Source organism: Alosa pseudoharengus, unplaced genomic scaffold (assembly GCF_046254945.1).
Source record: "Alosa pseudoharengus isolate Yale_2024_CS ecotype anadromous, Long Island Sound unplaced genomic scaffold, YU_APseudo_1.1 YU_APseudo_1.1_scf_3, whole genome shotgun sequence".
In the NCBI taxonomy this organism is placed as follows: Eukaryota; Metazoa; Chordata; class Actinopteri; order Clupeiformes; family Clupeidae; genus Alosa; species Alosa pseudoharengus.
The window spans coordinates 32,338,884-32,361,941 of record NW_027468718.1 but is presented as its reverse complement, the minus strand read 5'-3'; the positions used below and the strand labels follow the sequence as shown (position 1 = coordinate 32,361,941).

General features: G+C 42.4%; 1 protein-coding gene across 1 annotated transcript in view; it reads left to right on the top strand.

Moving 5' to 3' along the window:
• The first annotated feature begins 6,609 nt into the window (after positions 1–6,609).
• Positions 6,610–23,058, top strand: part of tmtops2b (teleost multiple tissue opsin 2b) — a 29,451-nt gene continuing 13,002 nt past the window's right edge. Inside the window, exons 1-2 of the mRNA XM_076264053.1 lie at positions 6,610–6,967; positions 17,581–17,906. Coding sequence (XP_076120168.1) covers positions 6,610–6,967; positions 17,581–17,906 — 684 coding nt within the window. The remainder of the gene's footprint in view (positions 6,968–17,580; positions 17,907–23,058) is intronic.

Here is a 23,058-nt window from a genome sequence, read left to right as displayed (position 1 = left end):
AGAAAACAAAATACATATGGCAAAACAGCAGTGGCATTAACGGGAGTTCTTCCTTGTAGGCTACCAACTCTAAGAAAGCTCGTCTTTCACCCAGTCATCGTCGCACCAAGCCTTCCTGATCAGGACAGCAAGGCTTAAACAGGGGGAAGTGGCGGAATGTTTGCCTGGGGTTTAGCGCCGACAATAGGAACCTGCCAACAACCAGTGATCTATAGGGGGGTACACTCCAAGAAGTCAGGCCGCCAAGAAGCCGACAATGGCTGCTATTTAAAGCCAAGCTCAAATGCGGAAGTGCATTACGTTGATTGAGTAGTGCTGCGTAATCTAGTTGGGGGCATAGCCCCCGGCTACACATGGAAGAGACTGACGTGACGAGGGCATTGCCTTTCATTGGGTCAGTGAAAGTGTAGTCAAAAGTGTAGTCAGGTTGATAGGGCATAGATCGCTCTGAAAGTGATCCCCAACAAAATCATTCTTCATGTTGTTATTGTTATAGTTTTTGTGTGGATGTGTGGCACCCCCAACCAGCCTTGCAAATGGTTGGCTGTGTATGGGTAGGCTATGTAAAACTCTGGCCTCTTGCTGGAGATGGCCTCTTTTAGGTTTCTGCTAATTACTTAATGTGTTGTCCCATAGTACCTGCTCTGTTCTCTCCCTCCATTCTCCACTGTGCCTATTCTGCTTATCCAGGACCAAGGATGCAGAGGACAAGAAGGGTGTGCGATATATGACTGGAATGGTCCGATAAGATCATTTTTTATGTTTGAGGTCCCCACGATGGGACCGTCTTACACAAAGGGAGTTGTGTTGATCCAGCATCTTCCACACCTCCCATAACACTCCTGACTCCAGCCAAATCTGCCGCATCCTCCTTACCATGTCCCTCTTACAGTTGTACAGAGTATATGGAGAGCTACCCATCCCTTCTACATTGTGTCTTTTGTGTAGTTCACACACAATTGTTGTTCAAACTTTGGAAACTGAAATCTTTTTATTTTTTGGAAACATAAATGAGTGTCAGACCTCCTTTTTATGTTACTGTGTCACCATACCTTCCTCAGTCTTTTTTGCATTTGTTCCTGTTGTTTTAAACAGACATTGAAAACGTAATAAAAAATCTATTGAACATGTATCAGTCATCCTTTTAATGCTGTAGTCTCACCAGCCGGCGGAAATATGAGTTATAAGTATTTTATTGAAACAGTTGATTGCTTATTGTGTAACAAGTGTGTTATGGAAACAGTGGGTGTCTTATCTTGCAGTATTGAGCAAACTTTTCACATTTAAGTTATTGATTCTTATTTAGCCTATGTGTTTTTGACATGTTTATGGCTTAGTCTTAAAATGTTACCAAGGCTGTGTGGTGGCAACCTTTATGCTATTTCTCCAAAAGAACTGAACAGATTTAATGCATTGATCAAACTTTTAAAATTTAAGCTGTTAGGCTACTGATTGCTATTTATATATTTGATAGATGTGGGGGGGGGGGGCATCTTCATCTCACCAAACGAACTGAAAAGGACACTGGATCTAATGACCACACACAAAAAGGATACAAAATGCATAGCCTATGTTTTGACAATGTAAGTGAAGTATATGTAGCATGATAGCCTACAGGCAAATGTAGGAATCCAATAACAGCTTAATGTCCAGCAAGGACACAAACGTTCAATGTTAACTACCAAATAACATATTTTAGATAGATGTTGCAGACCAATTATACTCGCAATATGTAATTGACACTATAATATAAGCATGTTAACACGTAATAATACTCGTTTTTTGGTTTGTTGTAATGTTTCCCGTTCAAAAACGCACTCGCTGCTGTCTCTCCCATTGAAATAACACGACACGCAAAGAGCTGTTTGGAACTGTTGAAGCGTACGTGAACCACGTGACCGCGTGGCGGCGACTTCAAAGAGTGTCGCAACTCTCTTTTTCTATGGCTCTGCAACATACCATAAAAGATTCTTCATCCTCAGTGCCACGGTTCAGGTAGTTATTTAGGAAAAACTGCTTTTTTTGCGGTTCGGGGGGCCCAGCACGGGGAGGGAGTGGCCCCCGGGGACGAAACGAAATTTTAGTTACTAACGAAGTCTAGTGGGGCTACATACCCACCAAATTTCATGTGCCCCGGTGGTTCGGTGTCCCGGGTATCATTGACCAAAAATTCAGGAAGTAGATGACGAAAAAAAAAAAAAAAAAAAATGACAATCCCTATATGACCGCTTCGCTAGCTTCGCTAGCGGCAGTCATAATAACCGTTTCCGGACCCACTCCCAATTGTACAATTTAGAAGGTAGGCCTATGGTATTCCCAGGCTATGAAACAGAGAGTCTGCTTTTCAAACTTCAGAGCATATCAGCAAATTATTTTCTGTCCTCCTTCGCTGGTGTGCAGTATTAGGCCTATTGCATAAACATAATGTCAGAGAGAGAGCTAGAGAGAGATCAAAACGAGTAAAATGAGGTCTTCCAATATAGTCCGGTGGACAGAAAGGTGAACCCAGAAATGTTGAGTACACCAAAGTTTTATGATAGAAATATATAGTATGGGTCCCCAGCATGCAGAAACTGCCGGATGCTAATTTGCATATGTTGGGCAATTTGTGTAATTCAGCTAATTGGCATAAATTAGCATAATCGCCTATATTGATCATATTATAGGAGCTTGGGCAAAATGGACAATGTTAGTATGTTTTTAGGGGTTACTGGAGATGCTGAGTCCATACCTGACATTTTCAAGATTGAAAATCACTATTTAAACATGGTTTGGACACATTCTTACTCTCATTAAGCTGATTTTGCTGAGTTTTTGGGGCCGATTTAGACAGATTTTTGGAGGATAAAAATGTTCAGTGTTCAGGAATAATTTGGATCCTCAAGTATTTTCTGAATTCCACAATAATTTTTAAAATAGCTATTCACTGGCCCTCTGCTGTGACTCACAATTGAGTAACAAAGTGAAGAACTACAGTAGCCTCTACTACTCCTCTCTGTCCTCATCCGTTGTCCTGTCATCATCTTCTCCAGATTCTTCATCCCTGTCCTTCTGCTCTTTTTGCTGTATTAATATATTGCAACATGTAACATCACTTAACATCACTGCCTTTGCAGAAACAATAATTAGTACAGGCCAGGCCTGCAGTTGCACTTTCCAGATACATGTATACACATTTTTAACCCAGCTGTGCAGTTACAGCTGATAACATCTAACAAAATCAGGAGGAGCAACAGGACTTGATTCGAGGGTGGGCGAGTTCTTCTCCTTTTTTCATACCTGTCTTCTTTCTCCATCCAAACGTGGTAATATCCACAGCCGGTGGATCAGAACGGTCTGGTGCTTTCCAAAACAGCACCTGTAGATGGGCACGTTTTTCATAGAGGAGCAAGTTGCGTTCTGTAGGAGACAGTGTCTTCAGTGCTGGAGGAGTCGGGAGTGGGAGACCTCTCCGCCAAGGATGGATCACTGCACGGGCCCAGAGGGCCCAAGGGGTCAGGGGGCCCTGAAGCCCAAGCCTTTGCATGAAATCATTGCCTCAATATCAACACATTATCAGGATGTAGGCTATGAATCTGATTGAATTTAGTATTGGCCATCCCCAAAATGCACCAGAATACAGAAAATCACATCAAACAAATTAAAACATTTCTGAGGGAGGACCCCCAAACCCCCCTTCCACATATGCGACAATTAGTGGGGGGCCCTTAATACATCTGGGCCCAGGGGCCCGAAAGTTCATAATCCGTCCATGCTCACCGCTAGGTGGAGGCCAAAGCAAAATGATCCAAAAAGAGTCCTTGCAAGGGGTACTTAAAAGCTTACAGAGGCCTTCAGTAGAGACCAGCCGTCACCTGGGCCTGGCTACGGGAGGAGTGCTTGCCTGAAGAGGGTCTCGATGCAGTGGCCACGGCGGAGAAGACTTAACGCGACCGGGAGAGCGGCCTGAGGAAGATGAGGTGGTGACGCCGGCCTGGGCACTGACTTCACAGCCAGAATACCTGGAGCCCCTGCCCCCGCCGGGCGGCTTTAGGCTGGAGTTGGCGGTGGCCCTGGCTGCGGAGCAGAGCAGAAGTGGAGCGGCAAGGAGGTGGAGCCGTTTGAGGCACGACGGTTGGGCAGCCTCGGTGGAAGGGCCCTCTGAAAAACTAAACTGTAAGCCTTTGGGTGCGTGTGGGAGGCACCATGCTGTGCGGGCGCCTGTTCGAGTTGGCCTGTTCGCTGGCGCTCTTTAGAAAAATAAGGGGAAAAAAAAGTTTGTTCTGTGAAATGTGAGCAGCGGAGGACAGCTCTGCGACAAGGCAGCAGAGGAGGGATGCCAACATCGGTAGCTGTAGCCTGATTGCGCAGCGTGGTCCGGCTGCGATGGAGGTGGAGTCTGCTTCCCCGACTGGCAAGACGACGGAGCGGAGCGTCGGAGGTGTGGTGCCGGTTACGGTGCTCAGTGCCAGGGGGTCTGTGGCAGTGGAGGCTAGGCCCTGACAGGTGTTGGAGGAACATTTCTGTGGTGCACACTGCGAAAGTGCGACCTGAGGGGGTTCGCTGGGGACGAGCGGCGACGGCCAGGTGACTGCCAGCACGCCCGCATTGGGCCGCTGGTGGTTGTGGTTCCTCGGGGTGAGTAGGGCTCTTGTGGTGTGTGCACCCCACCTGCTGTGTGGCAGTGCCAGAGACTTTCCTGGACTGAATGTGGGAACGCCCGTGCCGAGGACGGCAATTGCTTGTTGGGGGAACTGTGTAGCGTGTTGGACTGTGCTTGAAATTCCCACAATGTTTTGCGCTGGGAATTCTGGGAGAACTTTGGGGTTGTTAATATGTGTTCTTGTGCCTTTATGGTGTGGCGTCCAACCCTATGTGTGTAAGGTGCGAGTGTTCTTGACTTCCCTAGCGTGTGCTATGTTCTGTGCCTATGTCCCTGCTCCAGACCTTTAATAAAGCTTTTGATTAGACAACGCTGTCTCATCAATCGTTACACTATTAAATCTGCTTAGCATCATTAGCATGCTGCACATATTTGTTAAAGCTCTTGCATTCAAGTTGAATGATCATCTCAATACCAATGTTTCCCAAAAGGGCATGTCCAAAGGAGAACAATATTACCTTAAACACACATGAGGAAACTGAACAGTCCAATCAGTAGACTATGATAAGCTAGCCAACTATGCTACTTTGTTTACAATATTTCCAGGCTTCAACCAGACAGCTGAATGTGGTAGAGTTATAATAGAAATAGTAGGCCTAAGCTATAGGCTAATCTGCATAAAGTGTGCTGTCATAAATATCAGACATTCAGTATTCTCTCTTTTTATATCAGGATATAAAATAATACAGATATATTATATTGTAGTCTAGCCACCCCCCCCCCCCCTTCCAAAAAAAGAGGTTTGTATCAAACCGTGGTTCAAAAATCACGATACGAATCGAATTGTTAAGTTGGTGTATTGTTACAGCCCTACTGTATATCGCTACAGCCCTATCCTCCAAAAATCTGTCTAAATTGGACCAAAAAACTCAGCAAAATCAGCTTAATGAGAGTAAAAACGTGACCAAACCAAGTTTAAATAGTGATTTTGAATCTTGAAAAAAGACAGATATGGACTCAACATCTCCAGTAACCCCTAAAAACATACTAACATTGTCCATTTTGGCCAAGCAGCTCTTATAATATCATCAATATAGGTGATTATGCTAATTTATGCTAATTAGTTCAATTACACAAATTGCCCAACATGTGCAAATTAGCATCCGGCAGTTTCTACATGCTGGGAACCCATACTATATATTTCCATCATAAAACTTTGGTGTACTCAACATTTCCGGGTCCACAATGTGGCTCTATGGGCTGTCCACCAGACTAATACGCAGCCAGCGATCAGCTCCCCCTGTATTTGGTCTTTCATGACGTCAGAAGTGCCTTTATAGCCTGTCCGCCTCTCACAGTCGCACAGCTCTGTGCTTGGGTAGGCTACGCTGTGCACAGGTGGATGCGCTTCAACTTCAGGACGTTTCTTGGCGGCATCATATGGAATGTTGTGACATTTTTTATACTTCAACTGACAAAGAAATTATTTTCTAATTCGTTGGCTAACTGAAATAGTTGGCCAAATGTTTGTTAAGCGCTGTTTTAGACTAAATATCCACCATAGTATATAGTACGCTAGTTGTAGTTGAAATGATAATGACGGTAATACGTGCTGTGCAGGACAACAAAAAGTCAAACTACATCAGCCCGGAAGAATATCTATATAAACATACAGACCGTTAATAGGCTGGTCAAATATAACGGGGCACCTACACAGAAGTCACGGGACCCCACTTCTTATCAACTGTATCGTGCGCGGATGGGATTTCAAGGGGAACTGTTTTTGTCCGATAGGAGTTCCACAGCCCAGGCTTTTTTCGTAATTAGCCTGTCCAGAAAGGCGCATCCACTGATATGTCAGGACGCATGTTATAAAGTTCGTTTACATCATGTAATTGTTGGTCTCTAGCAAACAAAATCGACGGAGAGTCAACAGGTTTTTAACGGGTTCTTTGAGAGAGCCTGTCATGTCTGAAGGAGAACACGCGACTTGGTTTAATGAGCCAATTTAAAGAACATTGTCCAAAATGTTTTCTGAATTGGCTGACTTAAATTACAGCTTTAATGTGAGTGACAAGGACTCCTTCCTGGACCACTGGAACGCAACTACCCACACACTTCCCCGTGTGGGATTCATCGTCATTTCAGTGATACTGGGGTTTATTATGACCTTTGGGTTCATCAACAACTTTGTAGTGTTGATCCTTTTCTGCAAGTTCAAGACGCTGCGGACCCCAGTGAATATGCTTCTCTTGAATATCAGTATTAGTGACATGTTGGTTTGCCTTTGCGGGACTACCCTCAGCTTTGCGTCCAGCATCAGGGGAAGATGGTTTCTCGGGAAACACGGCTGTAGTTGGTACGGCTTCATCAACTCGTGTTTTGGTGAGTAGCCTACGTCCTTACGTCCTTTAATTACAACGCAACCTTGCCGAGGGATGGATGTAGCGTGCAGGATATAGGGCATACTGTACATCACTTTAGCGGAGCACAGCCTCGATTTCAGTTTCGATTTCCAAACCAGTGAAGCTTTCATCAGAAAATAAGTTAAAATGCTATGCCATCAAACCATGCAAAAAACCAACCCCTCACTGTGTTTGAACTGGGTCTTAATTTGGAACGTTAATTTGCTGGCACGTTTGCAGCCAAGCCCTTAATTGGCTCTCAATCCATGCTCAAATCTATTTAGTAGGCATAGCCTGCCATTGAAAACATTCCCTGGAAATGAAGGGCTATCATGCCGCGTCGTGCCTTGATAGCGGTAGCCAGGGCATTACTGTATTGCCCAGGAGATATTGCTAAGTATGCTGAAATAGTTGTGGATATAACAGGAAAGACCAATGAAAATGAAGCCTATGTGCTTCCCTTGTCAACAGGTTGCAACTTGAAAGAATCGGCTACATACTAATACACACTCACCAGTGGGTGCACTGAAAGTGATTGAAATCGCCCAGAATAATATTGAATCCTGCTGTGCAAACATAGAACTTAGTTTTAAACAAGGACCATGGGCTCTGTCTGTTGAGTGCATCTGCCTGGACCTGGCCTAAATCCAATAAAATTGCATCACTGCTTCATAGAATTTATTATAGAAAACAGGACATGCATGCATTGTCTCAGTTATTTCATCACACTTGTGATGTACTGGATGCGTTTTATTTTTTCAGTCACAGTGCATTGAGTTGAAATGCCCTCAAACCAGTAATTTAACCTGTATCCGCATGACATTTTGCCCTTTATGTAACTTAATCTTCAGCATTTTCACATTATATCCATGGCATGTCTGTGTCAGTTACTTGTAAATTACGTGGACCAGTCCCTGAGATTAGATAGAACTGCTGAGATTTATTAACCATTTTGAGCCAGAGACATTCTGTAGAAATGAAATCAAGCTGTGAAGAGATGAAGGTAACCGTATCCAACTCCCATCACAATCCTCTCATATAATCAGGAATGCCACGGAGCAAGGATAAATAAGAACTCCAGGCCTGGAATACCCACCCAGACATCACAGGCAGAACACTGTAAACTTCTTCCTGAACAATACTTAATTATTTTTGCAGAGCGTATGATTCGCTTTTTGAGTGCATATGTGGTGGCTTCAGGGTACACCATTTCCATTTATGTTGGGCATTGACATGTATTTGGCCCTCAAAATTCCTGTTTGAATTCCAATCCTGAAGAAGTTCTAACAGCCAAGAGAAAATCAAATGACGAAACCACATCTGCTTTGGTAAATACCACTTGCCCTGGACCACTTAAACCAGATTTAGATAATGCCCTGCATTTGGATAATGTTCTGTAACTGTTTCTTAGGCTTTGCTTCACTCACTCCTTCTTATAAATACAAAGCCTCATCTGGTTGTACCCCTGATTAACTTGCATCTGTTTGGCTTCACAAGCCGTGTTTCAAATCTCCAGTGTTTTGTTTTCATAGTTTGTTTTTTTATGTAGCTTATTTTATGGATGTTTTCTCACAGTATATTACCTATTCTTCACCCATGTCTGCTTTTGCACTGGGGAATTCACAACACCTAATTGGATGGGCAGATTATTTCCGTAAATAAAAAATAAATCCCTCCATGAATCACAACACAGAAATGAAAGATAAGGTACAGTGTGTGAGATTCTGTAAGCCCAGGCTAACTTCCATGTGCCCTATAACTGCAGAGTTTCTAGAATAAAAACATGGAATAGTATACATAACAACCAATTGGCAATTAACTTAATTTCCTCGAGCTCACGTGAACTTCATTTTTCAGTTGTCTTGTGGGTTTTTTCTAGCTTGATGGTCTTTTGGGCCCCCACCGTTGACTTCAAGGCAGTGCTGCCACCTTCAAGGCACCTAACCCTAACCTTAGCCCTAACCCTAACCCTTGACTAACAGGCAGCGCTGCCTTGAAGTCGATGGTGGGGGCCCAAAAGACCATATCTTTTTTCTTGTTTAGATTAATGTTTCCATACTTATGTCCCAGTTATCTCACTAGCATATGTTCTCTATCCTGCCAGTAATTCTCTTTAATATTAAACAGAGGTCATCTCTCATTGTCTCAATCAGTCATTCTGCCTCTCCATTCTCTTGTTCTCACTATCTCTGTCTTTTTGTTGCATTATGAAGTGTAGGTTGTGTCACTGAGGGCAAAGGTCACAGAACACTGGTGTGACGTCACGTCCTTAGGATGTCAGAAGAATGTGTGTGAAGACAAAGAATACTAATGAGGTCCAAGCAATAGCATAAACATTTTGCCATTTAGCCTGTCTGACCCCCACCTCAACCCACCCCACCCCTCTCCCATTCTCTCTATTTGGAGAATGTGTATACCGGTACAAATTAGGCTGAGAACCTGCAGACATGCCAGTCCAAACATGTACCCCCCTTGGAACTGGGATGTAACCTTTTTCTATGTTCTGCGAAAAAGGTCACAGTGCTTCTTTTCCACCCTTGTTGCATAATATTTTCGTATATTATTATTATTATTCCCCCCCCACACACACACACACACACACACCCACAGAATTTCCTGTGAGCCTCTGTGTGTTCCACTGCGACTCACATGTAATTAAGACCACTTTGTGTTTCCAGTCAGTGTCTGATGAACACTATAAATGAATGCATTATGAATGCATTTTCATCTCAGGCCTACACTCTGACTAGAGGGTATTGTTAAACCACTTACAATGAATGAGACTGAGGGTTTGTGATAAGTCACACTCCCATTTATCAGATGTGTTTGACACATACCAATTATGGCAGTTTTTCCCAGCAGATTTAGTCACATGTGTGCAAAACAATATGTCTGCAAACAAAATGAACAGATCATATGGTCTTAACAGTATGTGTAGCTCAAGTGTTAGACACAGCTGGAGACTTACGCTGATGGAGCATGCAGGCACAGTCATGAATTGTACAGAGCAAAGGTCACTTTATGTTCACATATTTTCCCAGTGCTCGTCTGGTTTAGCATTACAGTGCATGTCAGAGGAGAGATCTAGTGTATATTTAACCCTTAAGCCTGTACCGTCACACCGGGAATGTTGGAAATTGAATGTTCTAAAGAATATCTGGGTTCGTTCATAGACTGTATAAAATAGGGTTCGTTAGAACATGGAATTTTAGAACCTTACATTGTTGTGGAACAGAATCTTCTGTTTAGAACTCCCCTGCTTAAGGTTTAAAGAGGTCAGTGAAGTCTCTCTGCCGCTCCTATAAAGAGACCCAGTCAGCCCAGTGAGACTTATTATATTTCTTTTATTTGTTTAAAAATGTATTTGATATATAATCAACTTATTCATTATTTCATTTCAACAACTCAGAGAAGTTTTTCATTAACCCCATTGAACAGATTGTGTTGTTTTAAACATGGTGGTCTGAGAAGTGAAAAAGAGGCAAACAGGACACCAGACCAAAGAGAGGATATGCCCGTGTCAGCTGATTTTGTTGTCCACGCCAATGTAAATGTAGGTCTTAGTGTGCTGCGCTCTTCATCAGGGTGCTATATTTATAAACACATTTTTCATGTGTACTCATTTATCAGGAACTGCCTCTTAAGCATATTCTGTTTATTTATTTTCCTCCTCCTCTCTGGAGAGATGTACTCCCATAGGTAATCAGAAACACATTCCATGTAGTGTAGTGGTGGCATAGCAACAGATTAACTCTAAATCGGCAGCCTTGAAACATCCTTAAACAGTTGCCGAAGGATTAGTGTGCCACGCTGATGATGAGATGTGAAATTGAATTACTCTAGTGGACAGGTGTAGTTACTAAGAGACAGTAGATAGTTGTTTAGGGCTCTTCTTGATCTATCTATCTATCTATCTATCTATCTATCAGCATCCACACCCACAGCTCTTGAAAACACGTGTAGCCAGTGCACTGTCATCCCCACCCACAGGTGTCTAAATGTTTGTGAAGATCAATACCCATCAAATGTGTCCATCAGAGCCCCTCGGCCTGGTCCTCTCTCTCTCTCTGGCTCTCCTTCTGGTTTGATTCCATCAGAGCCCCTCTGCCTGGTCCTCTCTCTCTCTCTGGCTCTCCTTCTGGTTTGATTCCATCAGAGCCCCTCTGCCTGGTCCTCTCTCTCTCTCTGGCTCTCCTTCTGCTTTGATTCCATCAGAGCCCCTCTGCCTGGTCCTCTCTCTCTCTGGCTCTCCTTCTGCTTTGATCTACCTGTCCATCTACCTGCTCGGTCAGGAGATTTATCTTGCTCCCACCACAAAATGTGATACACCGGCTCCAAAATCAAAAATCAAAACAGATTTGATCAATCACTCATAGAGTTTGACATTGACACATACGCACTACACATACACACACACAAAAAAAAAAAACACTAAAAGAATTCTTAATAGAAATGACAGGTCTTCTTAGAATTGATCCGATACCAGCTCTGGTAACACCTAACTTAGATGCAAAACATGCCCGCACAGTAGGAATATGTGCTGGTTACAAGGCTTGCATAGCAACAAACATGCAGATAACATATACAAAAATAGTATCTGTTTTCTTTTCTGGTGCTTTTGTCCTTTACTAGAAGGAATTACTGCCTCCCATTTTCATCACATGCTAAGACTCTCTCTCTCTCTCTCTCTCTCTCTCTCTCTCTCTCTCTCTCTCACACACACATGCACACACTCACACACAAACACACACACACACACACACACTATATGCAATATCCTAAATTACATTTCCGAATCCACTGCTATCAAGCCAAAATCTTAGATTGATCATACTGTAGAAGGAAATGCATAGCTCTGGTGATCAATTAATTGATTTTGCCAAAAGCCTGTTTATCTTCAGGGCCACAGCTGTCTTGGGTCTCTCTGTCACATGGCTGAGATAAGGGACTTCTGTGCTCTCCAGAAGAATAGAAAATGTGGAGCTGCACTTAACCTTTGATTTAGTTTTTACAAAGGCGATTTGGACAGGTTAGGTTGTGCACCGTAGCCTCAAAACTGTCAGTGTCTTGTAACCAATTCTTATAGTGATTGCAATCTGGATAGTGTGTGGGTATTTTTGTGTGTGTGTGTTTTTGGGGGCCAAGCAGCGAAGCTGCGAAGGCACCCATTGTGTTTCTACGTTTTCTTATTATTATTCCGCAATGGAAGTCTATGGCAGCCCATAGAACTGTCTGGTAAAAAGTTGTAAAATTTGGCACACTAATTAGGCACAGTCCCATGATTAATTTCACCAAGTTTCACGTTGGCACCTTGAGCACTCTAGCACCACCAACATGCCAAAGTTGGACGTGCGTTCACACACATAACTTTTGAGCTGTTTCTCCAATTTGCAAAAATTAAGTATCCTTGGAATCCTTTGACCAAGCCAAGTTAAATGCACCCTGTGACGTCATTTTCCGCCATGCTGGATTTTCCGCCATATTGGATTTTATCAAAAGTGAAACTAAAGCTTCACAGGTCACACATTTTGACCGATTGTCACCAACCTTGACACACATGATCTTCTGACCATGGCTCATACAGGTGGTGCTTTTTGTCTTAGGAACTAAAACCGTTCGCCCGTAACAACCAATCGTAATTGTGGGTGAAGCCACCAAACAGGAAGTGAGCTCATATCTTGGCAACCATTTCATGTATCATAACCAAACTTAGTAAGTAGACTCATGACCCCATTAGGAGGATGTTGAGTAACATGCTGTTGTGTTTGGAATTAAAATGTACTAGTGGTGTCTGGTAATACTGTTGGAGGTCCTTAGGCTGACCCAGGCCAAATTGTGATGTCATCGTAATCGATTCGGCCGCCATATTGGATTTAATCAAGAACACTAAAAAGGTCACAAATTTCATCTGATCTTCACCAAAATTGGCACAGTCCATCTTCTGACCATGCCTAACAAAAGTAGTAGCCATATCTATAACCGTTCGCCAGTAACAGCCAATCGAAATTGACGGCGAAGCCGCCAAATAGGAAGTGAACTTATATCTCTGCAAGGTTTTCTCGTATCAAGACTAAACTTAGTACATGTGCTCAGGACCCAAGAAAGGCTCAAGAAATTTGGTACATTTTGATCACTGTGTGGCGCTATAATCACAGGAAGTAGGCTCATATCTCAGCAATGCTTACACATATCGAAACCAAACTTGGTACATGGACTTGAGACCCCATCCTGAGGACACACAATACATTTGGTGACCTTTGACCTCTAGGGGGGCGCTAGAGATACAGGAATTTAGCTCATATCTCAGCAACACCTTTACGTATCGAGACCAAACTTGGTATATGGAGTCAAGAGTCCATCCTGAGGACGCACAATGCATTTGGTGTACTTTGACCACTAGGGGCGCTATAATTAGGAAGACTTTCTTGTATTGACACCAAATTTGGTACGTTGACTTGGGACTACATCCTGAGGACACACTATTCATTTGGTGTGCTTTGACCACTAGGGGTGTTATATTTATTAACACTTTCACCGATTGAAACTAAACTTGGTATGTGGAGTCATGACCCCATATTAAGACTGCACAATTATTTTGGTGACCTTTGACCATTAGGGGTGCTATAATTATCAACACTTTCACCTATTTAAACCAAACTTGGTATGTGGACTTAGGAGTACATCTTGAGGACACACAATAAATTCGGTGACCTTTGAATCCAGTCCAGTCCAGTCCAATCCAATCCAACCTAACACAACACAGTCAAGTCTAGTCCAGTCCAATCCAATCCCAACTCCTGTTCAACTGCTTAACTGCTTGGCCCCCTCATTGCTGCTTGCAGCTATATTTTTTATTTGCTTTTGTGTTTGGGTGAGATGTGTTTGCCCTACTGATACAGTTTACCAGTCTTCATGCCTCATTTGGCACAAGAGCGAGTTTAGCCAGATTTGCCAGGGTAATAACCCACTAATGGAGATGTCCTTGCTATAGTCTCTCTCTCTCTCTCCATCCCTCTGTGTGTATGTGAAGGGCATCACCAGGGCCAAGACTGTCTCCTCAGGTCTTCCCCTTGTCAACTTTATTTGCAGCAGTTATTCTTGTCCTCCTTGTGTAACATGCGTGTCTTGCGTCATGCGTCCCACCTCCTTTCCCCGGTGACTCTCGCTTATCAATCTGCCTCCTCGCTGGGCTACAGGAAGCACCTAATGGCTGGCCAGCGTGGCGGATGTGTCAGGAGATTCCCCCAGCCAGCCCATTAGAGTGCTCATCACTCAGCCCCGCAGATTTTCCCAGCAGGTCCTTACATCACAGGACCGCAGTCGTGCTGTGGCATTCATTGGTGCCATCATGAACGTCGTAAGCGTATCTTAACTTTCACACTTTTCAATCGCCCGCTTTGCTCTTCTAGTCATTTGTCTTTACTCCCTCGCTCCTCTTTTTTTTATCATCATTGCAGTTGTTTTTCCCCCTTTACCTTCCACCTCTTCATCTTCATTCCCCTTTCAGCCTGCTATTTTATTGAGAGCATCTTCCTGTGCTGTGTGTTCTTTCTGTCAGTGCTGTCTCTCGGTGTCGCCATGAGACATCCTCCATCTACTTTTATCATTCTGCAGAGAGACTGCCTTGGAGGGGCTCTGTAATGCTGTATTGATGCTGTACAAATTGCTGTACAAATTCTTTCGCTGGAGCATGGAGTCGTCTCCTTCACCCCAATGTCCTGGGACAGCAGGGGGATCTCATGTTTTTCTGATGGGGGGCCTGAACCTATTAAGTCTGTTCTATACATCTCTTTGCCCCCATTACACAATAGCGTAACTGGAAAGTAATTCAGTTCATGTGTGTTTGTGTGGGTGTGTGTGTGTATGTGTTTGCAGTGTGATCTATCTATGTTATGTCTCAAAAACAAATAGGTCAGGAAACATGTCCTAAGGCCATTGTTTCGATTGATAGTAGATGGTAAAAATGTTTTACAATACTGCAGCACTTAACAGTTAAGGAAATATTACAAAAATGTGTGCAACGCAAACATAAGAAACACTGCTTTGGCAGACAAGCAGTGCTCTTCTATATCTATTGACAATTAGGTTCATGATATGCACCCCTTGATGCATAAGATCATCTTGGTAGTGAGACGCTTTAAGACGTTTGAGGGAACCCTTGCAATATTGTAACAGTTGAAAGGCTGCTGATGTGTGGATGCAATTCATAACGTTTTCTACATAGTTAAAATAAAGGTTCGTACTTCTCCTTGTGATAAGCACTTTTGAATTTTGGAAAACCCTTTTCCATTTACATCGGGATTTTGCAAACATTCAGTGTCAGAGTCAATAAAATGAGCCCTTCAACGAAATTGACAAGCAGCAGTAAGTAGGCTAAGCATGCTAAATTCGACATCCAAACAGTATTCTAACGTTAGCTTTGAGATACTGCTTGATTTCATAACTTAACTTAGTTTAGTCTCTTTAATGTAGCCTAGGCCTACTATGTTGTGATAAGACCTTAGCAGAGTTCAATTCAATGCAGCAGTTTTGAACAAATTAGTCACGATGCTAAGCGGATTTAATAGCAATTTAGCCAGACGTCTTCTATGCAATGCTTCTATGTGGCAACAACAATCCTTCAACAATCGTGAATATTTTGTTAAATGCACATGCAGAGGTGGCAGCGGGCTACGAGAGAGAGCGGGGCGGGGCAAGGAAAGGCTGCGTGCGTAAAAAGCGCAGCTCAATGGCAATGCAAGGATTTGACCTTATATTAATTTAAATTAAATTAAATTGAATTAAACATAGAATATTAATCTGTGGCGGCCGATATTTATTTCGTGGCGCCCCACCACAGATTAGTCAATGTATGGGAAACACTGTACTTACAGCACTCTGCCCCCCCCCCCCCCCAAATACACAGCACATTGCACATTGTCTCATGAGGAAGCTTCACCAACACACATATTGCACACTGCCCTCTCCCCACATACACAGCACACTATCCCTATCTCCCTTGTCATCCCCCCAACACACACACCAAGACCCCTGGCAGTTGGGTTAGCCCCTTGAGCCGTGGATCTGCCCAAGGTTTCTGGAGTTTTTCCTTGCTCCTGTTGCTCTTGGGTGCTCCTTGTTGGTACCTCCCCCAATCCCAATCCTCCCCCACCTTTCTTATGCAGCCCTTGTCACTTAATCTACTAAACCCCTCTTCTACTGCACTTTTTACCCCCCCCCCCCCCATAAATGCACAAATAGGCTGACACCAGACATAATTTCACTGCATTTCTTACATCCAGTAACTATATGCATGTGACAATAAACTTCCTTGTATCATTGTAAAAAACCAGTAGATAATTGTACAGTCAGTTGCATGGACTTGCAACAACGTACTGTTCAAAATGAGATTTGCCTCTATGATGACTGATTTTATGATGTACCAAAGTAAGTAGATTATGTGGAGATATGCACATAAGTGACTGAGAAAAACTGTTTTTAAAAGGGGTTTTAGAGGTGTAGACTCATATTATTTTATCATTTTGGCCAATATGTCTTAAATTATATTGACAGTAATAAGTAGAATATGTTTAATATGAAGATTTTAATCCAAACCATTGCCAGGCCAAGCCCAGTTTCCATGGAGATTTGTCTTCTACTCTGGAACCTACTTATTGCCCACTTCAGACGACCAAATGGAGGAAGGGGAGAGTTGTGACGTAATGGATCTGTTTTGAGTGAAGAGAGTGCGGTGAGGCAGTGAGAGAGCCAAAGGTCAGGGCTTTAAGAGGACGCCAGGTGCTCCTGGTACTGCCAAAATATGTTTGCTGCGCCACTTGAGTCCCACGGTGAAGAATGGGGGCTGGCAGGTTGCACTGACTGAGTCTTTCTCTCCCAACGTTCACCTTTCCTTTTTCTTTACCCTTCATATATGTGTGTGTGTGTGTGTGTGTGTGTGGTGTGTGTGTGTGTGTGATTTTTCTTTGCCCTTTATATATGTGTGTGTGTGTGTGTGTGTGTGTGTGATTTTTCTTTGCCCTTTATATATAACCGATATATATATATATATATATATAACAGCCTGGCTGTATCACAACACAAAGGCTTGCCCTGTGTTTCTTTTCCCAGATGCAATTACTGTAGAACGTCAAACTCCATTCTACTGGAGTCATCCTAGTAGCGTGCCCAGAGATGAAATGGGGTATTGTGGTTGAAAATTACAACCTAGTCAATCGCAACAATTGATTTGCCTACAGGCCTTTGCCTCCCATTGATTAGGATTGGTTAGGATACAAACCGACAATCTTCTTGGCGTTTTGTGTTTGTGTGTGCTAAAATGGTTGTAAAAAAGGATTGGTATTGGAAATGTGCAGATGTGAACAACAACATTCTAAGACAGAGGCCAACATTGTCACGATTTATAAGCTATGATCATGATTTATCAGCTATCAGGCACAATAACACCACCACAGGTTTTTTAACCTCTTTTGGTTACACTGTAAATGCTCATGCATTTCAGTTTTCCTGGTAAAACTGCCATGTGAGTTTTAAATATAACTTGAGTTGATTTGAGTTGACTCACATTTCCTCACCCTATTTTCTCTTTTCCATCAGGTATTGTGTCTCTGATATCACTGGTGGTGCTCTCCTACGACCGGTACAGCACATTAACACTCTACCACAAACGGGGGCCCAACTACCGCCAACCACTGCTGGCCATCGGAGGGATCTGGCTCTACTCGCTCTTCTGGACCGTGATGCCTTTACTCGGCTGGAGTAGCTACGGTCTTGAGGGAGCAGGGACCAGCTGTTCTGTGTCGTGGGCGCTGCGGACGTACGCGTCGCATTCTTACATCATCTGTCTCTTCATCTTCTGTCTCGGGTTGCCCGTGCTGGTCATGGTTTACTGCTACAGCAGGCTGCTGCACACTGTCAAGCAGGTACGTAAGTGTGTGTGTGTGTGTGTGTGTGTGTGTGTGTGTGTGTGTGTGTGTGTGTGTATGTACTTTGCATATAGAGGACCATATATCCGTATCACCTTTATTGTTGATGATCCAGGTGATTGCATTGTTAAAAGACAACATTTGACATTAACAATATGATGACCGACTACTGGTGATGTGAGGCATCATCCACAAACACATTTAGTGCTGGTTGGGAGTCAGTGCCAAATCTCTAACCGGTTCTTTGCTTTTCCACACAAATAAACCTGGCTCTGGGTCAGGAAAACAGGTTCCAACTCAGGACCAACTTTGAGCTGGTCTAGAAATAAGAACTGGTTATGTCAGATGCTGAGAGCAGGATTTTCATGACGTATCCAAAAGCCACTGGCAGCAAAAAAACAGTGCACCCTTAACAATGGGTGCTAATCAATCAAGGATGATAAGAACATGGCGGTCAGTTTTCTCGTGATCTGAAGCAACTGACCTCTCTAGCCTTCTGTATCTTGTCAGCTGCTGTGCTATTGTAGGGTTATATGAAGGTCATTAAAAGAACTACTAGGCTACCACTGGTATACTGTCATACTACTGTTTCAGCTCAAATTAGTTGACGCGTATTCTCTGGTGAAGTATTTTGAGGAAATTCTGGTCAATTAAGTCATGCACTCAAAATATCCGATAAACTAGAAATAATGTAGTTTGACCACTTGGCCTCTCCACTTCACTGCTGCCAGCTGTGCTCACTAAAGCGTGTTGAGAAGCTGTTTTTTGCCAAATGACCAGCCTGTAATTGCCTAGTGATTCAGGAAATTGCTCACATGATCCGGTCATTTTCTTTTAATCCCTAGCTTGTGGCCAGAGATCACTAAACATGACCAAGCCTTGTTCTCTGTCTTGACACTCTGTTTTTATTTTTGGACGTTCCTTCCTTTTTTGACATAGTGGGAAAAGAGGTTTTATAGAAATGGCACAATAATCTAGAATCATAAGCCGGGTGAGTAGCCAGTTTTGTTTTGCAAATGTCTAAGCATCTGAACAACCACCAATTGTAGTTGTTTGCCTCCAGTTTAAAAAATGTATTTATATTTTCACTACTTGAGAAAAGGCAAGAGCCACTCTCACAGTGTCTTCAGGGACTTGGGTCTGTGGTAGAGAAAGGTCTACCTTAGCAACAGATGAAAATAGCTTTCCATCCCACTGCCACTGCCCTGCAAACTGACTTATCTCATGAGAAGTAGCCTTTGGTCTTCGCTTTTTTTGTCACCTGTGGTTGTGTCTCTGTACAAAATGTAGTTTTGCTGCATTGTTTTGTTTCATATGATGTTTTGTCAGTTTCAGGCAGAATGGGTGAGGTAGAAAGTCACAGTTGGTCATCCAGACATCAAATTAAAAGGTTTGCTTTGCAGCACTGATTACATAATTAATATTGAATGGTCTGTGGAGAGACAGAAACTGTATTTGCATGTGTGATTCAAATCAGTTACTATAGTCACCAGTCTGTTATATTTACTTTGGATTGAAGGGTTGAATTAAGTCTTGTCCCTTCTGACTGCCACCGTAAGATGGAAGACCATGCTTAAAGAAGGAACACAGAGCTAATATTTAACTTTATTTGGAATCATTATTTGGTCAAATTAATATTATTGGTGTAATTCTAGATTTAATCATAATTTTCTTCCTCTTCTGCGGAACATGGAAATTGACAGAAAAAGTCTTACATTTACAAATGTACTAATGACAGCCTTTTGAGAAAATATTCAAATAAGAAGATTTATCAGCCGAAGATCTGTGTGGATTCAAACTGTGTTATGACATCGATGTAGTTTGCAGAATATCAGCTGCTTCTCAGAACATCAAAGTCGAGGCTGACGGGTCTAATTTAAAATTCAATCCATCAGCCTTTTCTAGGCGCATATGGGGTCTTCACCAGTGTCACTTACAATTTTTTGGGGCTAAGAAAAAAACTACTTTCTTGAAATCACTGGTTTCCCACTGACTTTGTGGAACTTCTGATTCTATCTGTAAACCAACCCCGTAGGGTGACCAGCCCAGTGGTTATCTTCACAGACTTGCACCACTTTCCTGTGGCCACCTCATGGACTTGGGGAGTATATCTGTGGATTTTACCTTCGCTCCCTTGACTACCTTAGCTGAAATTACTCCTTTCTTGGTAAAAGAACCTCTCTAGGAAGTCTTATGTGTCCGTGACATCTTTTCTAATTGTAGATTCCTCCAGTGCATGGTTGACGTCATCGTAATTATGAGGGGTATGGGATGAGCCAGTTATACCTCTTTGTTGTGCTAATTTTCTGATTCACTTCAGTTTGACTTATGCCATTAACATAAGCCTTTGCAACGGCACTCAACAATGCCCTCAACAATGTTATCTTAAAGGTCACCAAATGGATCAATAGACTATTTGCTCCGCTGATCAATAGACTAAGTGTCCTCTAATTGAAAATATTACCTCATCTTATGTTGTTGTTGCTGTTGTTGTTATTGTTGTTACTGTTGTTTACATTATAGCCACTTATTTCCTCTTTCGTTTGAGTGCTTGATTGCAAATGTGTGTGCTTGATTGCGTGTCTGCGTCCGCACAGTGTCAGCAGGGACAGCACAACTGAACAAAACAACCCAGACACACAACAGCAGCTGCCTTACAGACTTCTGATTGTAAACATGCTGGATTAGTTGGATGCTTGTAAATATGCTTTGCTGCTCAGAACTCACTTTTATCTCACCGTGTTGTAATTTGTTTTCTTATCACAGTAGACGTGGGTGCACTAAATTGAAACTCCAGTGGAAAGGGTCGAGAGTTCAGCTCTCCCTCTAGTTTTAGATCAATTGGCTTCGTCTACAGGCTACTTTACACAGGTTTGCCTCAGCAGTCATTCAGTATGTTGGCAAGATTGCCATGTAGCCTAATGTAGAAGGTTTTGTTTTGACTAGCTTCATAGCATCCACAATTTTATGCTCGGCCCTACTAAGACTTCTAACAAAAAAAGGTCTACTTCACTTAGTTTGTTATTTTATCATTTTCAAAACAAAACAGCTTTGGGTTACAAGAGTTATGACTGATACATTCCTTGCTTGAGAGCATACATGCCAATTCTCCATCTGAGTCAGACGCTGAATGTGAACAAGCCACATTAGCATAGTTACCTTTTTTCCACTTGCACCCTGATTTTGATGCTTTCCGTCTCCTTTGAGTTTACATGTGTTAACCTACATTGTTATTCATGGTGCAGGTCTGCAGTGTTTCATTTTTCTTGTAGCAGTAGCAGAAATGCTGTCACCTTGCTGTATGTTTTTTTTTTAACCAAAATACGTGTCTTAAATACTCAGCAGGAATGTAAGCTGTGGACAGCAGATGCGTGTGGAAATGCACTGTTTTGGTTTTTGTTAGATATATTGTCAGAAAACAGCTTAAAGCCACTGTTGAGTGTAGAGAATGACAAGTAGCAAGACTTCAAGCCTTGGTTACCTGTTTTCTTCATGTGGTAAGAAGGTATGATGGGGCAGAGAAAGTCAAGTAACATGATCTGAATGCATAGTCATAGTCGTAGTGCCTCTGATTTAGTGGACAATCTTGTAAGAAAGTGATCAGTCACCTACAACATTAGGTGGAAAAACATTTTGAATGTCTGGTTCTGTATTGCAAATTGCAAATTGAAGATTGTTTTAGGAAGTTTTATGAAGAGAGTAAATCAGAGACAACATCAAAATGACCACACCATATCGCTATATTCTGCTGTGTATAGCAAGGTTACACTGTAAAATGTAATTGCTAACCTTACTTAAAATAATTAGTGATCTTAACTGGTTTCTTTGTCAAGTTACTCAAGTTTACTGCAATAACACAAGTTGTCTAAACACAGTTCTTTTTAGCTTTAACAACTTAAAATTAATGATCTACTTCACTTGGAAACTTTGAGGCAATCGGTTTCCAAACTTTTTTAAAGTAAAGTCAACAAATTACATTTTATAGTGTGCGTTCTAACCTTTTATTTATTCTACCCTGAAATCCATTCATGAAATTTATGTGCATCTTTTGAGTCTTTAATTCATTTTTGGCAGAGACTGCTGATTCAATATGCTCCATCTTAGCCCTACTACTGAAAAGTCATACATAAATACAAATCACGGAAACTTTGCCCATTTCGGCCATCAATTTGTCATTCATTTTGAGCTTAAACAGAGATGGGGAAAAACAGCTTCAGACAGTAAAAGTCCTACCTCAAATTTGTTGTGACCATTCAAAAAACAGCAGATTCTTATTAGTTCTTACTGTTCAGCCAAGATTTGAGCTAATAGTGAAACCACCTGTTTTAGGTTCACAGGTAGAAACAATAGGTCTTTTGCATTTGATATTAGAATGTGTCTTGGATGATCTGATTACAGGTGGTCAGCCAAGACACGTCACTGTTTACAAAGACACTGCTGACCACTTGTGTTTGTATATGTGGGCCTGCTTGTGTGCCCTTGAACTGAAGGTCGTGTTGATGTTTTGATTCACTGTGGTTAAAACTGCAGCAGGATACTGGAGTACATTAATATAGCATGGCTTTCATGGAGCCGCAATGTCATCACTTGACTTGGCCACTGACCTTCTCACGGTCCCAGAGACATGCCTCGGCATTTATAATGGAGTTGTCTTTATTGAATGACCACTGTCTCATGTGGTCACACAATACACACACACAAACTCACATTCATTATATATCACACGCACACACACACACACACCTTGATGGAGAGTGACTCACACCCTCACTAGTTTGACAAGATGTACTCATACATCATAGAAACACTCAAGCAGAACCCTCCCAACAACATATACTGTGTAAAGTATTTAAATAAAGTCAACTAAAGCTAAATAAAGTGAATGAGTGTAAATTATGATAATGAAAACAGGTCTGTAGAGCATTGGTGAGGGATACGTGGGATGCTTAAAGTGACACAATGTGGCACAAAACTCATGTATTCTCAATTAAATGAACAATTCATGTTTCTGCGAGGACTTGTGCAGGGACAACAGGAAGGTGCAGTGATTAGTGGGTATTCAAGCTGTGCTGCGTTGCTCACGAATAATCCTCCTGAGAACAAACATAGCTGCCGTTTAGGATATCTCTATATAGTATTTGGTATTTAG